Source organism: Anser cygnoides, chromosome 35 (genome assembly GCF_040182565.1).
Source record: "Anser cygnoides isolate HZ-2024a breed goose chromosome 35, Taihu_goose_T2T_genome, whole genome shotgun sequence".
NCBI classification, from domain to species: Eukaryota; Metazoa; Chordata; class Aves; order Anseriformes; family Anatidae; genus Anser; species Anser cygnoides.
Genome location: NC_089907.1, coordinates 2,060,700 through 2,078,035, shown reverse-complemented (window position 1 = coordinate 2,078,035; position 17,336 = coordinate 2,060,700). Strand labels below are relative to the sequence as shown.

At 60.1% G+C, this 17,336-nt stretch overlaps 1 protein-coding gene and 1 long non-coding RNA gene across 2 annotated transcripts; both read right to left on the bottom strand.

The window, feature by feature from the left end:
• Window positions 1-10,988: 10,988 nt before the first annotated feature.
• On the bottom strand, window positions 10,989-14,684 carry LOC136788327 (C-type lectin domain family 2 member B-like). Its single transcript, XM_066986614.1, has 4 exons — window positions 14,680-14,684; window positions 13,867-14,020; window positions 12,474-12,577; window positions 10,989-11,097 (listed from the first exon to the last, which is right to left on the bottom strand). Exons 1-4 carry the CDS (start codon window positions 14,682-14,684, stop codon window positions 10,989-10,991), a joined length of 372 nt encoding a protein of 123 aa, XP_066842715.1.
• A 214-nt stretch (window positions 14,685-14,898) lies between these two features.
• Window positions 14,899-16,699, bottom strand: LOC136788404 (uncharacterized). The gene is made up of 3 exons (XR_010827200.1): window positions 16,591-16,699; window positions 15,102-15,238; window positions 14,899-15,011 (listed from the first exon to the last, which is right to left on the bottom strand). It is a non-coding gene; the product is annotated as an uncharacterized lncRNA (long non-coding RNA).
• Between the last annotated feature and the right edge of the window lie 637 nt (window positions 16,700-17,336).

Here is a 17,336-nt window from a genome sequence, read left to right as displayed (position 1 = left end):
AGTAAGGGAGGGAGGATGAAGGATCAGGGAGGGAGGATGAAGGATCAGGGAGGGAGGAGGAAGAGGAGGGAGGATGAAGGATGAGGGATGGAAGAAGAGGAGGGAGGGAGGAGGAGGAGGAGGAAGGAGGATGAAGGATAAGGGAGGGAGGGAGGAGGAAGAGGAGGACGGGGGAGGATGAAGGACATGGGATGGAGGAGGAAGAGGAGGGAGGATGAAGGATCAGGGAGGGAGGAGGAAGAGGAGGGAGGAGGAAGGAGGAGGGATGGAGGAGGAAGAGGAGGGAGGATGAAGGATCAGGGAGGGAGGAGGAAGAGGAGGGAGGAGGAGGGAGGATGAAGGTTAAGGGATGGAGGAGGAGGAGGAGGAGGAAGGAGGATGAAGGATCAGGGATGGAGGAGGAAGAGGAGGAAGGATGAAGGATCAGGGAGGGAGGAGGAAGAGGAGGAGGAAGGATGGAGAGTAAGGGAGGGAGGATGAAGGATCAGGAGGGAGGAGGAAGAGGAGGGAGGATGAAGGATGAGGGATGGAGGAAGAGGAGGGAGGGAGGAGGAGGAAGGAGGATGAAGGATAAGCGAGAGAGGAGGAAGAGGAGGGAGGATGAAGGATAAGGGAGGGAGGAAGAGGAGGAGGATGAAGGATCAGGGATGGAGGAGGAGGAGGAGGAGGAGGAAGGAGGATGAGGGATAAGGGAGGGAGGAGGAAGAGGAGGGAGGAGGAAGGATCAGGGAGGAGGAGGAGGGAGGAGGAAGAGGAGGGAGGATGAAGGATCAGGGATGGAGGAGGAGGAGGAGGGAGGATGAAGGAGGAGGGAGGGAGGAGGAAGAGGAGGAGGATGAAGGATCAGGAAGGAAGGAGGAGGAAGAGGAGGAGGAAGGATGGAGAGTAAGGGAGGGAGGAGGAAGAGGAGGAAGGATGAAGGATCAGGGATGGAGGAGGAAGAGGAGGGAGGAGGAAGGAGGAGGGATGGAGGAGGAAGAGGAGGAAGGATGAAGGATAAGGGAGGAGGAGGAGGGAGGAGGAAGAGGAGGGAGGAGGAAGGATAAGGGAGGAGGAGGAGGGAGGAGGAAGGAGGAAGATTAGGAAGGATGAAGGATAAGGGAGGGAGGAGTAGGGAGGAGGAAGGATCAGGGATGGAGGAGGAGGGAGGAGGAAGAGGAGGAAGGATGAAGGATAAGGGAGGGAGGATGACGGATAAGAGATGGAGGAGGAAGAGGAGGGAGGAGGAAGAGGAGGAAGGATGAAGGATAAGGGAGGGAGGAGGAGGAGGGAGGAGGAAGAGGAGGGAGGATGAAGGATAAGGGAGGGAGGAGGAAGAGGAAGGATGAAGGATAAGGGAGGGAGGAGGAAGGAGGAGGGAGGGACGAGGAAGAGGAGGATGGGGGAGGATGAAGGATATGGGATGGAGGAGGAAGAGGAGGGAGGATGAAGGATCAGGGAGGGCAGGAGGAAGAGGAGGAAGGAGGAAGGATAAGGGATGGAGGAGGAAGAGGAGGAAGGATGAAGGATCAGGAGGGAGGAAGAGGAGGAGGAGGAGGAGGAGGGAGGAGGAAGGAGGAAGATGAGGAAGGATGAAGGATAAGGGAGGAGGAGGAGGGAGGAGGAAGGAGGAGGAGGAGGAGGGGGGTGGAGGATGAAGGCGAGGCTGGGGCTGAGGATGAAGATGAGGACGACGGGGGTGGAGGATGAGGAAGAGGAGGCTGAAGGCCGGGGGGATGCAGGGGGGCAGCAGCCCCCCTCACCCCCCCCCCCCGCCCCCCCCCCAGGGCGCAGCCCCCGCCGCTGCCCCCCGAGCCCCGGCCTGGCCCTGGCGGGGGGCTGCTGCTGGGGGCGGCCATCGGAGCGCTGGGGGCGCTGGGTGAGTGGGGGGGCGGGGGGTATGGGGTGGGGGGGTATGGGGGGGTATGGGGGGGGTATGGGGTGGGGGGTATGGGGTGGGGGGGTATGGGGGGGGTTATGGGGGGGTTATGGGGGGGTATGGGGGGTATGGGGTGGGGGGGTATGGGGGGGTCGTGGGGAGGGGTCCTGGGGGGAAATCCTATAAAAGGGGGGGGTTATGGGGGGGGTTATGGGGTGAGGGGGTCTTGGGGGGGTCGTGGGGAGGGGTCGTGGGGGGGGAAATCCTATAAAAGGGGGGGTTATGGGGGGGTTATGGGGGAAATCCTATAAGGGGGGGGGTTATGGGGTGGGGGGGTCGTGGGGGGGGGGGGTCCTGGGGAGGAAATCCTATTGGGGGGGTCTTTTGGGGAGGTTTTGGGGGGAAATCCTATAGAAGGGGGGGGTTATGGGGGGGTTATGGGGGAAATCCTATAAGAGGGGGGTTATGGGGGGGGGGGTTATGGGGTGGGGGGGTCGTGGGGAGGGGTCCTGGGGGAGAAATCCTATAAAAGGGGGGGGGGGTTATGGGGGGGGTTTGGGGGAAATCCTATAAGAGGGGGGCTTCTGGGGGCGTTATGGGGTGGGGGGATCGTGGGGGGGGGGCTCTGGGGGGAAATCCCATAAAAGGGGGGCTTCTGGGGGGGGTTATGGGGGAAATCCTATAGAAGGGGGGTTATGGGGGGGTTATGGGGGAAATCCTATAAGAGGGGGGTTATGGGGGGGGGCGTTATGGGGTGGGGGGTCGTGGGGGGGTTATGGGGAGGGTCCTGGGGGGAAATCCTATAAAAGGGGGGGTTATGGGGGGGGTTATGGGGGAAATCCTATAAGAGGGGGGTTATGGGGGGGTTTATGGGGTGGGGGGTCGTGGGGGGGGGGCTTGGGGGGGAAATCCTATTGGGGGGGGTCTTTTGGGGAGGTTTTGGGGGGAAATCCTATAAAAGGGGGCTTATGGGGGGGTTATGGGGTGGGGGGGCTCGGGGAGGGGGGTCCTGGGGGGAAATCCCATAAAAGGGGGGCTTGTGGGGGGGTTATGGGGGAAATCCTATAAGGGGGGGGGGGTTATGGGGGGGTTATGGGGTGGGGGGTCGGGGGGGGGGGGCTCTGGGGGGAAATCCTATGGGGGGGGTCTTCTGGGGAAGTTTGGGGGGAAATCCTATAAAAAGGGGGCTTATGGGGGGGTTATGGGGGAATCCTATAAGGGGGGGTCTTATGGGGGGGGTTATGGGGTGGGGGGGTCGTGGGGGGGGTCATGGGGAGGGGTCGTGGGGGGACATCCTATAAAAGGGGGGCTTACGGGGGGGGGTTATGGGGGAAATCCTGTAAAAGGGGGGTTATGGGGGGGGGGTTATGGGGGAAATCCTATAAAAAAGGGGGTCTTATGGGGGGGTTATGGGGTGGGGGGGTCGTGGGGAGGGGTTCTGGGGGGAAATCCCATAAAAGGGGGGCTTCTGGGGGGGTTATGGGGGAAATCCTATATGGGGGGGGTTATGGGGTGGGGGTGGGCGTAGGGGGGTTATGGGGAGGGTCCTGGGGGGGAAATCCTATAAAAGGGGGGTTATGGGGGGGTTATGGGGGAAATCCTATAAAAGGGGGCTTATGGGGGGGGGTTATGGGGGAAATCCTATATGGGGGGGGGGCTTCTGGGGGGGTTATGGGGTGGGGGGGGTCGTGGGGGGGCTTGGGGGGGAAATCCTATTGGGGGGTCTTCTGGGGAGGTTTTGGGGGAAATCCTATAGAAGGGGGGCTTATGGGGGGGTTATGGGGGAATCCTATAAGAGGGGGTTCTGGGGGGGGTTATGGGGTGGGGGGGTCGTGGGGGTGTTATGGGGAGGGTCCTGGGGGGAAATCCTATAAAAGGGGGGTTATGGGGGGGGGTATGGGGGAAATCCTATAAGGGGGGGGTTATGGGGGGGTTATGGGGTGGGGGGGTCGTGGGGAGGGTCCTGGGGGGGAAATCCTATTGGGGGGGGGTCTTTTGGGGAGGTTTTGGGGGGAAATCCTATAGAAGGGGGGCTTATGGGGGGGTTATGGGGAATCCTATAAGGGGGGGGGTTCTGGGGGTTATGGGGTGGGGGGGTCGTGGGGAGGGGTCCTGGAGGGGAAATCCTATAAAGGGGGGATTATGGGGGGTATGGGGGAAATCCTATAAGAGGGGGGCTTCTGGGGGCTTATGGGGTGGGGGGGTCGTGGGGGGGGGTTATGGGGAGGGGTCCTGGGGGGAAATCCTATAAAAGGGGGGTTATGGGGGGGGTATGGGGGAAATCCTATATGGGGGGGGTTATGGGGTGAGGGGGTCGTGGGGGGCTCTGGGGGAAATCCTATTGGGGGGGTCTTTTGGGGGTGTTTTGGGGGGAAATCCTATAGAAAGGGGGCTTATGGGGGGGGTTATGGGGGAAATCCTATAAGAGGGGGGGCTTCTGGGGGGTTATGGGGTGGGGGGGTCGTGGGGTCGGGGGGTCGCGGGGAGGTCGTGGGGAGGGGTCCTGGGGGAGAAATCCTATAAAAGGGGGCTTATGGGGGGGGGTTATGGGGGAAATCCTATAAGGGGGGTCTTATGGGGGGGGGGTTATGGGGTGGGGGGGTCGTGGGGGGGGGGGGCTCTGGGGGGGAAATCCTTTTGGGGGGGTCTTTTGGGGAGGTTTTGGGGGGAAATCCTATAGAAGGGGGCTTATGGGGGGGGGTTATGGGGGAAATCCTATAAGGGGGGTCTTATGGGGGGGGGTTATGGGGTGGGGGGGTCCTGGGGAGGGGTCCTGGGGGGAAATCCCATAAAAGGGGGCTTATGGGGGGGGTTTGGGGGGAAATCCTATAAGGGGGGGTTCCTAGGGGGTGACCCTATAAACAGGCCCTATGGGGGCGGGGGGTGACCCTATAGGGGCACGTGCGCGGCGCCCGTTTGGGGCTGAATCACCGTTTCCGGGGATTTTCGCACCCCCGCCCCCGCGGGGAGGCGGCGGCTGGGGCCGTTTGACGCCTGCCGGGGGGTCCCCAAAATGGGGGGGGAGGAGAAATGGGGGGAAAAAGGGCGAAAATGGGAAAAAGGGGGGGGTAAAGGGGTGGAAAATGGGGAAAAAAAGGAGGAAATTGGTAAAAAATGGGGAAATGGGGAAAAAATGGGGGAATTGGGAAAAAGGGGGAAAATGGGGGGGCTGGGGGAAATATTGGGGGAAAGTTGGTGAAAATGGGGGGAAAAGTTGGTGAAAACGGGGGAAAATTGGGAAAAATGGGGGAAAAAGGGCGAAAATGGGTAATAAAAGGGTGAAAATGGGTAAAAAGGGGAAATGGGGGCGGAAAGGGGGTGAAATGGGGGAAAAGGGGGAGAAGTTGGTGAAAATGGGTAAAAATGGGGGAAAAGCTGGTGAAAATGGGTGGAAAAAGGCGAAAATGGGGTAAAATGGGGGGAAAACAGGGCAAAAATGGGTTAAAAAAAGGCGAAAATGGGTAAAAAGGGGAAATGGGGGTAAAAAGGGGGGAAATGGGGAAAAAATGGGTGAAAGGGGGGAAAAAGGGGAGAAGTTGGTGAAAATGGGTAAAAATGGGGGAAAATAGGGGGAAAGTTGGTGAAAATAAGGGAAAAATGGGGGAAAAGAGCCAAAAACGGGTAAAAAATGGGAAACAAGGAGTAAAAAGGAAAATGGGGGGAAAAGGGGGGAAAAAGGGGAAAAAAGTGGTGAAAATGGGGGAAAATGGGTAAAAATGGGGGAAAGCTGGTGAAAATTGATGAAAAATGGGGAAAAAAGGGCGAAAAATGGGTAAAAAAGGGCGAAAATGGGTAAAAAATGGACAAAAAGGGGTAAAAAGGGAAAAGGGGGGAAAAGGGGGGAAAGGAGGAAAAAAGGGGTGAAATGGGGGAAAAGGGGGGAAAAGTTAGGGAAAATGGGTTAAAATGGTGGAAAATTGGGGGAAAGTTGGTGAAAATGGGTAAAAACGGGGGGAGGAAGGGCGAAAATGGGTAAAAAGTGGAAACGGGGGAAAAAGGGGGGTGAAATGGGGGAAAAAGGGGAGAAGTCGGTGAAAATGGGGGAAATCGGTAAAAATGGGGGAAAATTGGGGGAAATTGGTGAAAATGTGGGGGAAATGGGGGAAAAAGGGTGAAAATGGGTAAAGAAAGGGCGAAAATGGGTAAAAAGTGGAAACGGGGGGAAAAGGGGGTGAAAATGGGGGAAAAAGGGGAGAAGTCGGTGAAAATGGGGGGAAATCGGTAAAAATGGGGGAAAATTGGGGGAAATTGGTGAAAATGTGGGGAAAATGGGGGAAAAATGGGCGAAAATGGGTAAAAAATGGGCGAAAATGGGTAAAGAAAGGGCGAAAATGGGTAAAAAAGGGGCGAAAATGGGTAAAAAGGGGCGAAAATGGGGGAAAAATGGGCGAAAATGGGTAAAGAAAGGGTGAAAATGGGTAAAAAGGGGCAAAAATGGGTAAAGAAAGGGCGAAAATGGGTAAAGAAAGGGCGAAAATGGGTAAAAAGTGGAAACGGGGGAAAAGGGGGTGAAATGGGGGAAAAGGGGGTGAAATGGGGGAAAAAGGGGAGAAGTCGGTGAAAATGGGGGGAAATAGGTAAAAATGGGGGGGAAATGGGGGAAAAATGGGCGAAAATGGGGGAAAAATGGGCGAAAATGGGTAAAGAAAGGGCGAAAATGGGTAAAAAAGGGGCAAAAATGGGTAAAGAAAGGGCGAAAATGGGTAAAGAAAGGGCGAAAATGGGTAAAAACGGGAAATGGGGGGGGGGAAAATGGGAAAATTGGTGAAAATGGGGTAAAAAAGGGGGGGGGGGGGGCGATGGGGGGGGGGTCTGACCCGGCTCTGTCCGTGCCCAGGTTTCGGGCGCCCCCCGCGCCCCCCCGCCGGCGGCGCCGTGCCCCCGGGGGGCTGCAACGGGAGCGCGGCGGAGCTGGCGGCGGCGCTGCGGGGGGGCTGTGCCCGGGGGCCGGGGGGGGCCCCTGCGGCCTCTGCCCCCCGGCTGGACCCCCCGGGGGGGCTCCTGCTACCTCCTGTCCGCGGTCGCGCGGGGCTGGGACGGGGCCGCCCGCGACTGCTCCGCGAGGGGGGGGGCGCTCGTGGCCCCCGCACCTGGAGGAGGCGGTGAGGGGGGGGGGGGGCACCCACGCGTGTTGGGGGGGGGTGGGGGGGGTGTTAAGGGGGGGGGGTCCCGTGGGGGTGTTGCGTTAAGGGGGGGGTGGTGAGGGGGGGGCCCACGAGTGTTCTGGGTTAAGGGGGGGGTCCCACGGGTGTCCTAAATTGGGTGGGGGGGGTCCCACGGGTGTCCTAAATTAAGGGGGGGGGTCCCACGAGTGTCCTTAATTAAAGGGGGGTCCCACGGGTGTCCTTAATTAAGGGGGGGGTCCCACGGGTGTCCTTAATTGGGGGGGGGTCCCACGGGTGTCCCGAATTAAGGGGGGTCCCACGGGTGTCCTTAATTAAGGGGGGGTCCCACGGGTGTCCTTAATTAAGGGGGGGGGCCACGGGTGTCCTTAATTAAGGGGGGGGTCCCACGAGTGTCTTGAATTAAGGGGGGTCCCACGGGTGTCCTTAATTAAGGGGGGGTCCCACAGGTGTCCTTAATTAAGGGGGGGGGGTCCCACGGGTGTCCTAAATTAAGGGGGGTCCCACGGGTGTCCTAAATTAAGGGGGGTCCCACGGGTGTCCTAAATTAAGGGGGGTCCCACGGGTGTCCTAAATTAAGGGGGGTCCCACACGTGTCCTAAATTAAGGGGGGTCCCACGGGTGTCCTTAATTAAGGGGGTGTCCCACGGGTGTCCTTAATTAAAGGGGGTCCCACGGGTGTCCTAAATTAAGGGGGGTCCCACGGGTGTCCTAAATTAAGGGGGGGGGTCCCACGGGTGTCCTTAATTAAGGGTGGGGGTCCCACGAGTGTCCTTAATTAAGGGGGGGGGTCCCACGGGTGTCCTAAATTAAGGGGGGGGTCCCACGGGTGTCCTAAATTAAGGGGGTCCCACGGGTGTCCCAAATTAAGGGGGGGGTCCCACACGTGTCCTAAATTAAGGGGGGGGGTCCCACGGGTGTCCTTAATTAAGGGGGGGGGTCCCACGAGTGTCCTGAATTAATGGGGGGGCCACGGGTGTCCTTAATTAAGGGGGGGTCCCACGAGTGTATTGAATTAAGGGGGGGTCCCACGGGTGTCCTTAATTAAGGGGGGGTCCCACGAGTGTCTTGAATTAAGGGGGGGTGTCCCACGGGTGTCCTTAATTAAAGGGGGGTCCCACGGGTGTCCTTAATTAAGGGGGGTCCCACGAGTGTATTGAATTAAAGGGGGGTCCCACGGGTGTCCTTAATTAAAGGGGGGTCCCACGAGTGTCCTAAATTAAGGGGGTCCCACGAGTGTCTTGAATTAAAGGGGGGGGTCCCACGGGTGTCCTTAATTAAGGGGGGGTCCCACGAGTGTCCTTAATTAAGGGGGGGTCCCACGAGTGTCTTGAATTAAAGGGGGGTCCCACGGGTGTCCTAAATTAAGGGGGGTCCCACGGGTGTCCTTAATTAAAGGGGGGTCCCATGGGTGTCCCGAATTAATGGGGGTCCCACGGGTGTCCTTAATTAAAGGGGGGTCCCACGGGTGTCCTTAATTAAGGGGGGGGGGGGTCCCACGGGTGTCCTTTGGGGGGATTTGGGGGAATTTGGGGGATTTCGGGGGTGGCGGCACCCAAAAAATCAGTGCCCCCCCCCCCCCGAAATATCGATTATTGGGGGATTTGGGGCATCCCACGTGCCCCCCCTTTAAAAAAATCAATTATTGGGGGATTTGGGGGAATTTCGGGGGGGATTTAGGGGATTTTTTGGGGGGGCGGCACCCCAAAAATCCCATTATTGGGGGATTTGGGGGTATTGGGGGGTGATGACCCCGTCGGAGGGGGTTTTAGGGGTGTGCCCCCCCCGTTCAGGTGTGGGGGGGTGGGGGTGTTGGGGTGCAGCCCCTGACCCCCCCTCCTTTTATTCCCCCCCTTTTTTTAGGGTTCCCTGGAGGGCCTCGCGCGCGACCCCAACCCCGTGTGGCTGGGGCTGCGCTTCAGCCCCCGCGGCCGCGCCTGGCTCTGGCCCGACGGCTCCCAGCAGCCCCCCCCCGTGAGTGGGGTCCCCCTCCCCCAATTTGGGGTCCCCCTCCCCACCATTTAGGATCCCCCTCCTGGTCTTTTAGGGTTTCTCCCTCCCCACCCTTTAGGGTTTCCCTCCCCACTATTTAGGGTTTCCCTCCCCACCCTTTAGGATTTCCCCCTTCCCATCACTTGGGGTCCCCCACTTGGTTTCCCCTCCCCACCCTTTAGGGTTTCCCCCTCCCCACCATTTAGGGTCCCCTCCCCACCCTTTAGGATCCCCCTCCCCACCTTTTAGGTTTCCCCCTCCCCACCTATTAGGGTCCCCCCACACCCTTTAGGGTTTCCCCCTCCCCACCCTTTAGGATCCCCCTCCCCATCTTTTAGGGTTTCCCTCCCCAACCTTTAGGGCTTCCCCCTCCCCACCTTTTAGGGCTTCCCCCTCCCCACCTATTAGGGCTTCCCCCTCCCCACCTATTAGGGTCTCCCCCTCCCCACCTATTAGGGTCTCCCCCTCCCCACCTATTAGGTTCTCCCCCTCCCCACCTTTTAGGGTTCCCCTCCCCACCTTTAGGGTTCCCCTCCCCAACTATTAGGGTTTCCCCCTCCCCACTTATTAGGGTTTCCCCCTCCCCACCTCTTAGGGTCCCCCCACACCCTTTAGGGTTTCCCCCTCCCCCCCTTTAGGATCCCTCTCCCCACCCTTTAGGATCCCCCCCCCATCTTTTAGGGTTTCCATCCCCCCATTTTGGGGTCCGTCCCCCCTCCCTCCTGACCCCCCCCCGCTCTCCCGCAGGCCGGGGCTGCGCGGGGGCCAGGGCCGGGACTGCGGGGTGCTGCGGCGGGGGCGCACGGCGCTGGAGAGCTGCGGGGCCGAGCTGCGCTGGCTGTGCCGCCGCGACGCCCTCCTGCTCTAGGGGCGGCCTCTATCGGGGTCGGCCTCTATCGGGGTCGGCCTCTATTGGGGTCGGCCTCCATTGAGGTCAGCCCTTATTGGGGTCAGCCTCTATTGGGGTTGGCCTCTATTGAGCTTGGCCTCCACTGGGGCTGGCCTCCATTGGGGTCAGCCCTTATTGGGGTCGGCCTCTATCGGGGTCGGCCTCCACTGAGGTCAGCCCTTATTGGGGTCAGCCTCTATTGGGGTTGACTTTTATTGGGGTTGGCCTCTGCGGGGGTTGACCTTTATTGGGGTTGGCCTCTGTTGAACTTGGCCTCTGTTGAGCTTGGCCTCTACTGGGGCTGGCCTCTATTGGGGTCAGCCCTTATTGGGGTCGGCCTCTATCGGGGTCGGCCTTCACTGAGGTCAGTCTCTATTGGGGCCGGCCCTTATTGAGGTCAGCCTCTATCGGGGTCGGCCTCTATTGAGGTCAGCCTCTATCGGGAGTTGGTCTCTATTGGGGTCAGCCTCTTATGGGGATGGCTCTCATTGGGGTCGACCCCAATAAGGGGTCAGCCTGCGTTGGGGTCAGCCTCTATTGGGATCAGCCTCTATTGGGGTCAGCCTCTATTGGGGTCAGCCTCTATTGGGGTCGGCCTCTATTGGGGTCGACCCTTATTGGGGTCAGCCCTTACTGAGGTCAGCCTCTATTGGGGTCAGCCCTTGTTGGGGTCGACTTCCATTGGGGTCGGCCTCTATTGTGGTCGGCCTTCATCGAGGTTGGCCTTCATTGGGGTCAGGCCTTATTGGGGTCGGCCTCTATTGGGGTCGGCCTCTATCAGGGTCAGCCTTCATTGAGGTCAGCCCTTATTGGGGTCAGCCTCTATTGGGGTCAGCCCTTACTGGGGACGGCCTCTCTCGGGGTCAGCCTTCATTGAGGTCAGTCTCTAATGGGGTCTGCCTCTAATGGGGTCGGCCTCTATAGGGGTCAGCCTCTATTAGGGTCAGCCCTTATTAGGGTCAGCCTCTATTGGGATCGGCCCTTACTGAGGTCAGCCTCTATTGGGGTCGGCCTCTATTGGGGTCAGCCTCTGTCGGGGTTGGCCTCTATTAGGGTTGGCCCTTATCGGGGACGGCCTCTATCGGGGTCGGCCTCTATCGGGGACGGCCTCTGTCGGGGTCGGCCTTTATTGGGGTCGCCGCGCGCAGATCCAGTGCTTCTCGGAGGCGCAGCTGGCCGTCCCGACCTCCCCGGCCCCCAGGTAGGCGCACTCGGCCTGGCCTCGCACCTCGAACCTGCCGGAGGAGACCGGGAGGGGAGGACAGGCGGGGTCTGAGCCTCCGCGGCCTCATCGGGTGGGCCTCCGCAGCCTCCATCCCTCGGCCTCCATCCACCCCCCTCCTCCATCCCTCCTCGTCCTCCCCCCTCCCTCGGCCTCCATTCTTCCCAGCCCTCCTCCAGCCTCCCCTTCACCCCTCCCTCCGTCCTCCCAATTCCTCCTCCGTCCCTCCTCCCTCCCTCTTCAGCCTCCGTTTCTCCCTCCCCCGGCCTCCATCCCTCATCCCCCAACCCTCGTCCTCCATCCGTCCTCCAGCCCTCATCCTCCTCCATCCTCCAGCCCTCTTCCAGCCTTCCTCCATCCCTCCTCGTCCTCCCTCATCCTCCCTCCCTCGGCCTCCATCCCTTGTCCTCCATCCATCTTCCACCCATCCTCCATCCCTCTTCCATCCCTCCTCCATCCTCCCTCCCTCATCCTCCATCCTCCATCCTCCTCCATCCCTCCTCGGCCTCCATCCCTCGTCCTCCATCCGTCCACCATCCTCCATCCTTCGTCCTCCAGCCCTCCTCCTCCAGCCCTCCTCCATCCTCCCTCCCTCGTCCTCCGTCCTTCCTCGTCCTCCATCCCTCCTCATCCTCCGTCCCTCGTCCTCCGTCCCTCGTCCTCCATCCGTCCTCCATCCTCCCTCCCTCGTCCTCCAGCCCTCCTCCTCCACCCCTCCTCCATCCTCCCTTCCCTCATCCTCCATCCTCCGTCCTCCGTCCTCCATCCTCCCTCCCTCCTCCTCCATCCCTCCCTCGGCCTCCCTCATCCTCCTCCCTCAGCCTCCACCCCTCCTCCAGCCCTCATCCTCCGTGCCTCATCCTCCATCCTCCCTCCCTCGTCCTCCATCCTCCTCCATCCCTCCTCGTCCTCCATCCTCCTCCATCCCTCGGCCTCCACCCGTCCTCCATCCCTCGTCCTCCATCCGTCCTCCATCCTTTGTCCTCCAGCCCTCCATCCTCCTCCATCCCTCCTCGGCCTCCATCCCTCATCCTCCATCCGTCCTCCGTCCCTCATCCTCCATTTGTCCTCCAGCCCTCCTCCTCCAGCCCTCCTCCTCCTCCTCCATCCTCTGTCCTCCATCCCTCGTCCTCCGTCCCTCGTCCTCCCTCCTCCTCCTCCATCCCTCCTCCTCCTCCATCCCTCCTCGGCCTCCCTCATCCTCCCTCCCTCGGCCTCCATCCCTTGTCCTCCATCCCTCCTCTGTCCTCCTTCCTTCATCCTCCTCGTCCTCTGTCCCTCGGCCTCCACCCGTCCTCCATCCTCCCTCCCTCCTCCTCCGTCCCTCCTCGGCCTCCACCCCTCGGCCTCCTCCCCGGTCCCCCCCCCCGTCCCCCCCGGGCCTCTCACCAGGGCGGGGAGCGGGAGCCGTTGGCCCAGTGCCAGCCCCGGTGGGGGTCCCTCCTCAGCCCCACCCAGTGGTGGGGGCTGCCCTGGTGGCGGGTCAGCAGCCCCTGGGGACACCGGGGTCAGGGCGGGGGCGCGGCGACCCCACGGGGTTATGGGGTCGGGGGGACGTGGGGACCCCATGGGGTTATGGGGTCGGGGGGACGTGGGGACCCCATGGGGTTATGGGGACCTTATAGGGTTATGGGGTCAGGGGGCACGGCGACCCCGCAGGGACACAGGGACCCCATGGGGTTATGGGGTCAGGGGGCACGGGGACCCCACAGGGACACGGTGACCCCATGGGGTTATGGGGACCCCACGGGGTTATGGGGCCCTGGGGACCCCATGGGGTCAGGGGGACATGGGGACCCCACAGGGACATGGGGACCCCACGGGGTTATGGGGACACAGGGACCCCATAGGGTCAGGGGGTTATGGGGACCCCACGGGGTTATGGGGACACAGGGACCCCATAGGGTCAGGGCGTTATGGGGACCCCACAGGGTTATGGGGACCCCATGGGGTTATGGGGACACAGGGACCCCATAGGGTCAGGGGGTTATGGGGACCCCACAGGGTTATGGGGACACAGGGACCCCATGGGGTCAGGGGGTTATGGGGACCCCACAGGGTTATGGGGACCCCACGGGGTTATGGGGACATGGGGACCCCATGGGGTCAGGGGGCACAGGGACCCCAGGAGGTTATGGGGACCCCATGGGGTTATGGGGACATGGGGACCCCATGGGGTTATGGGGGACACGGGGACCCCATGGGGTTATGGGGACTTGGGGATCCCAGGGGGTTACGGGGGCACAGGGACCCCAGGGGGTTACAGGGGCATGGGGACCCCACAGGGTTATGGGGACCCCATGGGGTTATGGGGCAATGGGGACCCCATGGGGTCAGGGGGCACAGGGACCCCAGGAGGTTATGGGGACCCCATGGGGTTATGGGGACTTGGGGATCCCAGGGGGTTACAGGGGCACAGGGACCCCAGGGGGTTACAGGGGCATGGGGACCCCATGGGGTTATGGGGACGTGGGGACCTCATGGGGTCAGGGGGTTTTGGGGACCTCATGGGGTCAGGGGGTTTTGGGGCTCCCATGGGGTTACAGGGACGTGGGGACCCCATGGGGGCAGGGGGCTATGGGGTTGTGGGGACATTGGGATTTGGGGTCACGGGGATATAGGATCGTGGGGCCACAGGGAAGAGGGACACCACCGCACCCCCACCACCCACGTCCCCAAATCCCGCCCCGTGTCCCCAAATAATCCCCCAAATCCCCCAAATCCCCCCCCCGTGTCCCCAAATAATCCCCCAAATCCCCCAAATCCCCCCCCGTGTCCCCACCTTCTCCTCGGGGCTGTCGAGGGGGTGAGGGACCCCCAGGTCCCGGCAGCGCCCCAGCCCGCGGCTCCAGTTGCCCTCCTCCTCCGAGAAGAGGTAGCAGCGCCCCCCGAAACCCAGCCAGCCCCGGGGGCAGCCGCAGCCCCCGGCCCCGCCGCTGCGCCAAAAAGGCCGCTTTTCAACCCAAAACGGGGACGGGGGGGGGAAAGGGGGGAAGGGAGATCCCATAAACGGGGCGGGGGATCCCATAAACGGGGAGAGGGGTGCTGAAGTGGGGAGGGGGGTACCGAAATGGGGAGGGGGTCCCATAAATGGGGGGGGGTCCCATAAATGGGGGGGGGTCCCGAAATGGGGAGGGGGTCCCGAAATGGGGAGGGGGTCCCAAAATGGGAGGGAGATCCCATAAATGGGGAGAGGGGTTCTGAAGTGGGGAGGGGGGTACCGAGATGGGGAGGGGGTCCCATAAATGGGGGGGGTCCCATAAATGGGGGGGTCCCATAATGGGGAGGGGGTCCCATAATGGGGAGGGGGTCCCGAAATGGGGAGGGGGTCCCGATAATGGGGAGGGGGAATCCCGAATCGCGCTTTTCCCACCCCAAAACCCTTCCCCACCGCCCGAACCGCTCGGTGCCCCCCCCCCCCCCCCATGTGACATCCCCCCGTTGACCCAAATCCGCCCTTTTTCCACCCAAAATCCCCCTTCTGCTCCCACGCGGGGTCCCCACATCCCCCCCACCCCATTACCCCCCACCCCATTACCCCCCCACCCCATCCCCCCCACCCCATTACCCCCCCACCCCATAACCCCCCCCTCACCCCATTCCCCCCACCCCCACCCCATTCCCCCCTCCACCCCATTGCCCCCCCACTGACCCAAAACCCCCCTTTTTCACCCCAAAACCCCCCTCCTCCTCCCTCGCGGGGGCCCAACCTCCCCCCACCCCCACCCCATTACCCCCCCACCCTCCCCCCTCCACCCCATAACCCCCCCCCCCCCACCCCATTCCCCCCTCCACCCCATTGCCCCCCCACTGACCCAAAACCCCCTTTTTCACCCCAAAACCCCCTCCCCGCACCTGCCAGCACGGCGGCGGCGGCGGCGGCGCCCGCCACGAGCCCGGCGGCGGCGGCGACCACCAGGATCCGGCCTGCGGCAGACCCCGCTGTCATTTTGGGGTCAATCGGGACATTTTTGGGGTCGCTCCTCCGGGACCCCCCCTTGGACCCCCCCCCAATACCTGGGGGCCGCCGCCGCGCCCCCGGGGCCTCCATCAGCTGCGGCGCCGTTTTGGGGCGGTTTCCCTCTTTTTGGGGGTTTCGATCCCCCTCCGTCGTCACGTTCTCGGTTTGGGGTAAAAAAAAAGGTCAGCGGGCGCTAAAAAAAAAATTTAGGGGTTTTGGGGGGGGGGTGAAAGAGGATTTGGGGGGTGAAATGGTGAGGAAAAGGGGGTTGGGGGAAAAAAAGGTGATTTCTGTTAAAAGAGATGTAGGAAATGAATTGTTTCTGCCAAAATGTTCTTGCAATGGGTGAGGGGTTTTGGGGGGGTAAGGGTTTTTAGGGATAAGGGGTTTATTTTTGGTGGAAAAATGGGGGATTTTTGTTAAAAGTGACGAAAAGGATGGTTTTCGCAAAACGCATTAAAAACGACGGAGAAAAACGAGTTGGTTTGGCCAAAAAATTCTTGCGAAGGAAAAGGTTTCGGTGGTAAAATGAGGTTTTTCCCCCAAAATGGTTTGCAAAAAGGGGATATTTCACGAAAAGTGGGCGTTTTGCTAAAGAAAATCGCAGGTTTCTCCCCCGACGCAGAGATTTCTCTTTAAAAAATGGGAGATTTGGGGCAAAAATGGGAGATTTTGTCCCAAAATTGGGAGATTTTGCCCTCAAACAGGGAGATTTTGCCCCCAAATGGGGAGATTTCACCCCCAAATGGGGAGATTTCACTCAAAAAGGGGAGATTTCATCGAAAAAAGGGCAGGTTTCTCCCAAAATCGGGAGGTTTTGCCCTAAAAAGTGGAGATTTCACCCAAAGGAGCTATTTCTTTGAAAAGGGGCAGATTTCTCTAAAAAAGATGGAGATTTCTCCAAAAACGGGAGATTTCTCCAAAAAAGGGCGAGGATTTCTCCAAAAAAGGGAGATTTCACGTAAAATTTGGGGAGATTTCTCCAAAAAATGGGGACATATCTCAAAAAAAGGGGGGGATTTCTCTGAAAATAACGAAATCCATCCAAAAAAAAGGCGATTTCTCTCCCCAAAAGCCCAGATTTTATAAAAAAGGGGCTGTTTATCCAGAAAGGAGGCTGTTTTCCCCAAAAAAATGTGAAATTTCTCTAAAAAAGAGGGGAGATTTCTAAAAAAAAAAATAAACAGAATTCAGCCATTTCTCGTTAAAAAAAAAAAGGAAAGAAAAAAGGGAAAGATCTCCAAAAAAAAGCCAAATTCTCCAAAACCCCAAACCCATTAATTTCCCCAAGGGTAAATTTCACCAAAAAGGTGCTGTTTGCAAGGAAAAAAATATATATTTCTTTACAAAGAGCTATTTTCCCCCGAAAACCAAAAGTTTTTCCCCAAAACCACCGATTTCACCCCAAAACTGGACCCGCTCCAGCTCCACTTCCCCCCCCTCCCCCGGGATGCGGGTTGGGTGCCCCCCCACCCCCACTGGACGCCCCCCCTTAAAAAAAATAACAAGACCCCCCCCAGCAGACCCAAAACTGCAGGAACTTACCCCAAAACTGCCCCGAGCCCTGCGGACGTCGGCGCAGCTGCTGGCGGCGGGGAAACCACGGCCCCCCCCCGGACCCCCCCGGAAGTGGGACCCGTCCCCGCCCCCCACCCCCCCAAATTTGGGCCCCCCCAAGGCTCCGGATCCCCCAAAAAAGGCAAAAAATCCGTAAACTGCCCCAAAATCGCCCAAATCGCCCTTTCCGGGGGGGGGGGGGGGAAGCGGGTGAGAAAGGACCCGCAGAGTGCAAGGGGGGGAAGGGGGGGGGGGGCGTTTTTTTTGGGGAAAAAAAGGGGTTTTGGGGGACATTTGTGAGGGTGGAGGTTTTGGGATTGCTTTGTGGGGTTTGGGTTTTGGGAGAAAAATCAGGTTTTTGGGGGAAAAAATGAGGTTTTCGGGGAACCAGGGAGGTTTTTAGGGAAAAAGGGGATTTGGGGGGAAAAAAGGAGGTTTTGGGGTTGTCCGCTAAAAATAACCCTGTCTGGCATGCAAAGCACTGGGGGTGAAAATAGCAAAAAAGAAGGGTTAAAGCCGGCCCCTAAACCGCCGCTTTTCACCCCAAACAGGTGTTCCCCTCCCTGCGGCGGCGGGAGGGGGCATTTTGGGGTGAAACGTTGCTATTTTGGGGCAAAACGTTGCTATTTTGGGCCTGCGGGGTGAGTGATGTGGCTTTCGGGGCGCGAGACGATGCTTTTTTTGGGGTTAAAAAGAGGGGTTTTGGGGGTGCTGCTGCCCGGGGGGGGGGGGGA

Excerpts from the sequence above, each read along its gene's own strand:
- LOC136788327 (XM_066986614.1), bottom strand. Across the intron at positions 12,578-13,866 it reads TCGACAGCCCCGAGGAGAAG|GGGCTGCTGACCCGCCACCA; the intron begins GTGGGGACACGG and ends CGGTGTCCCCAG. Across the intron at positions 11,098-12,473 it reads GGCTCCCGCTCCCCGCCCTG|GTTCGAGGTGCGAGGCCAGG; the intron begins GTGAGAGGCCCG and ends CTCCTCCGGCAG.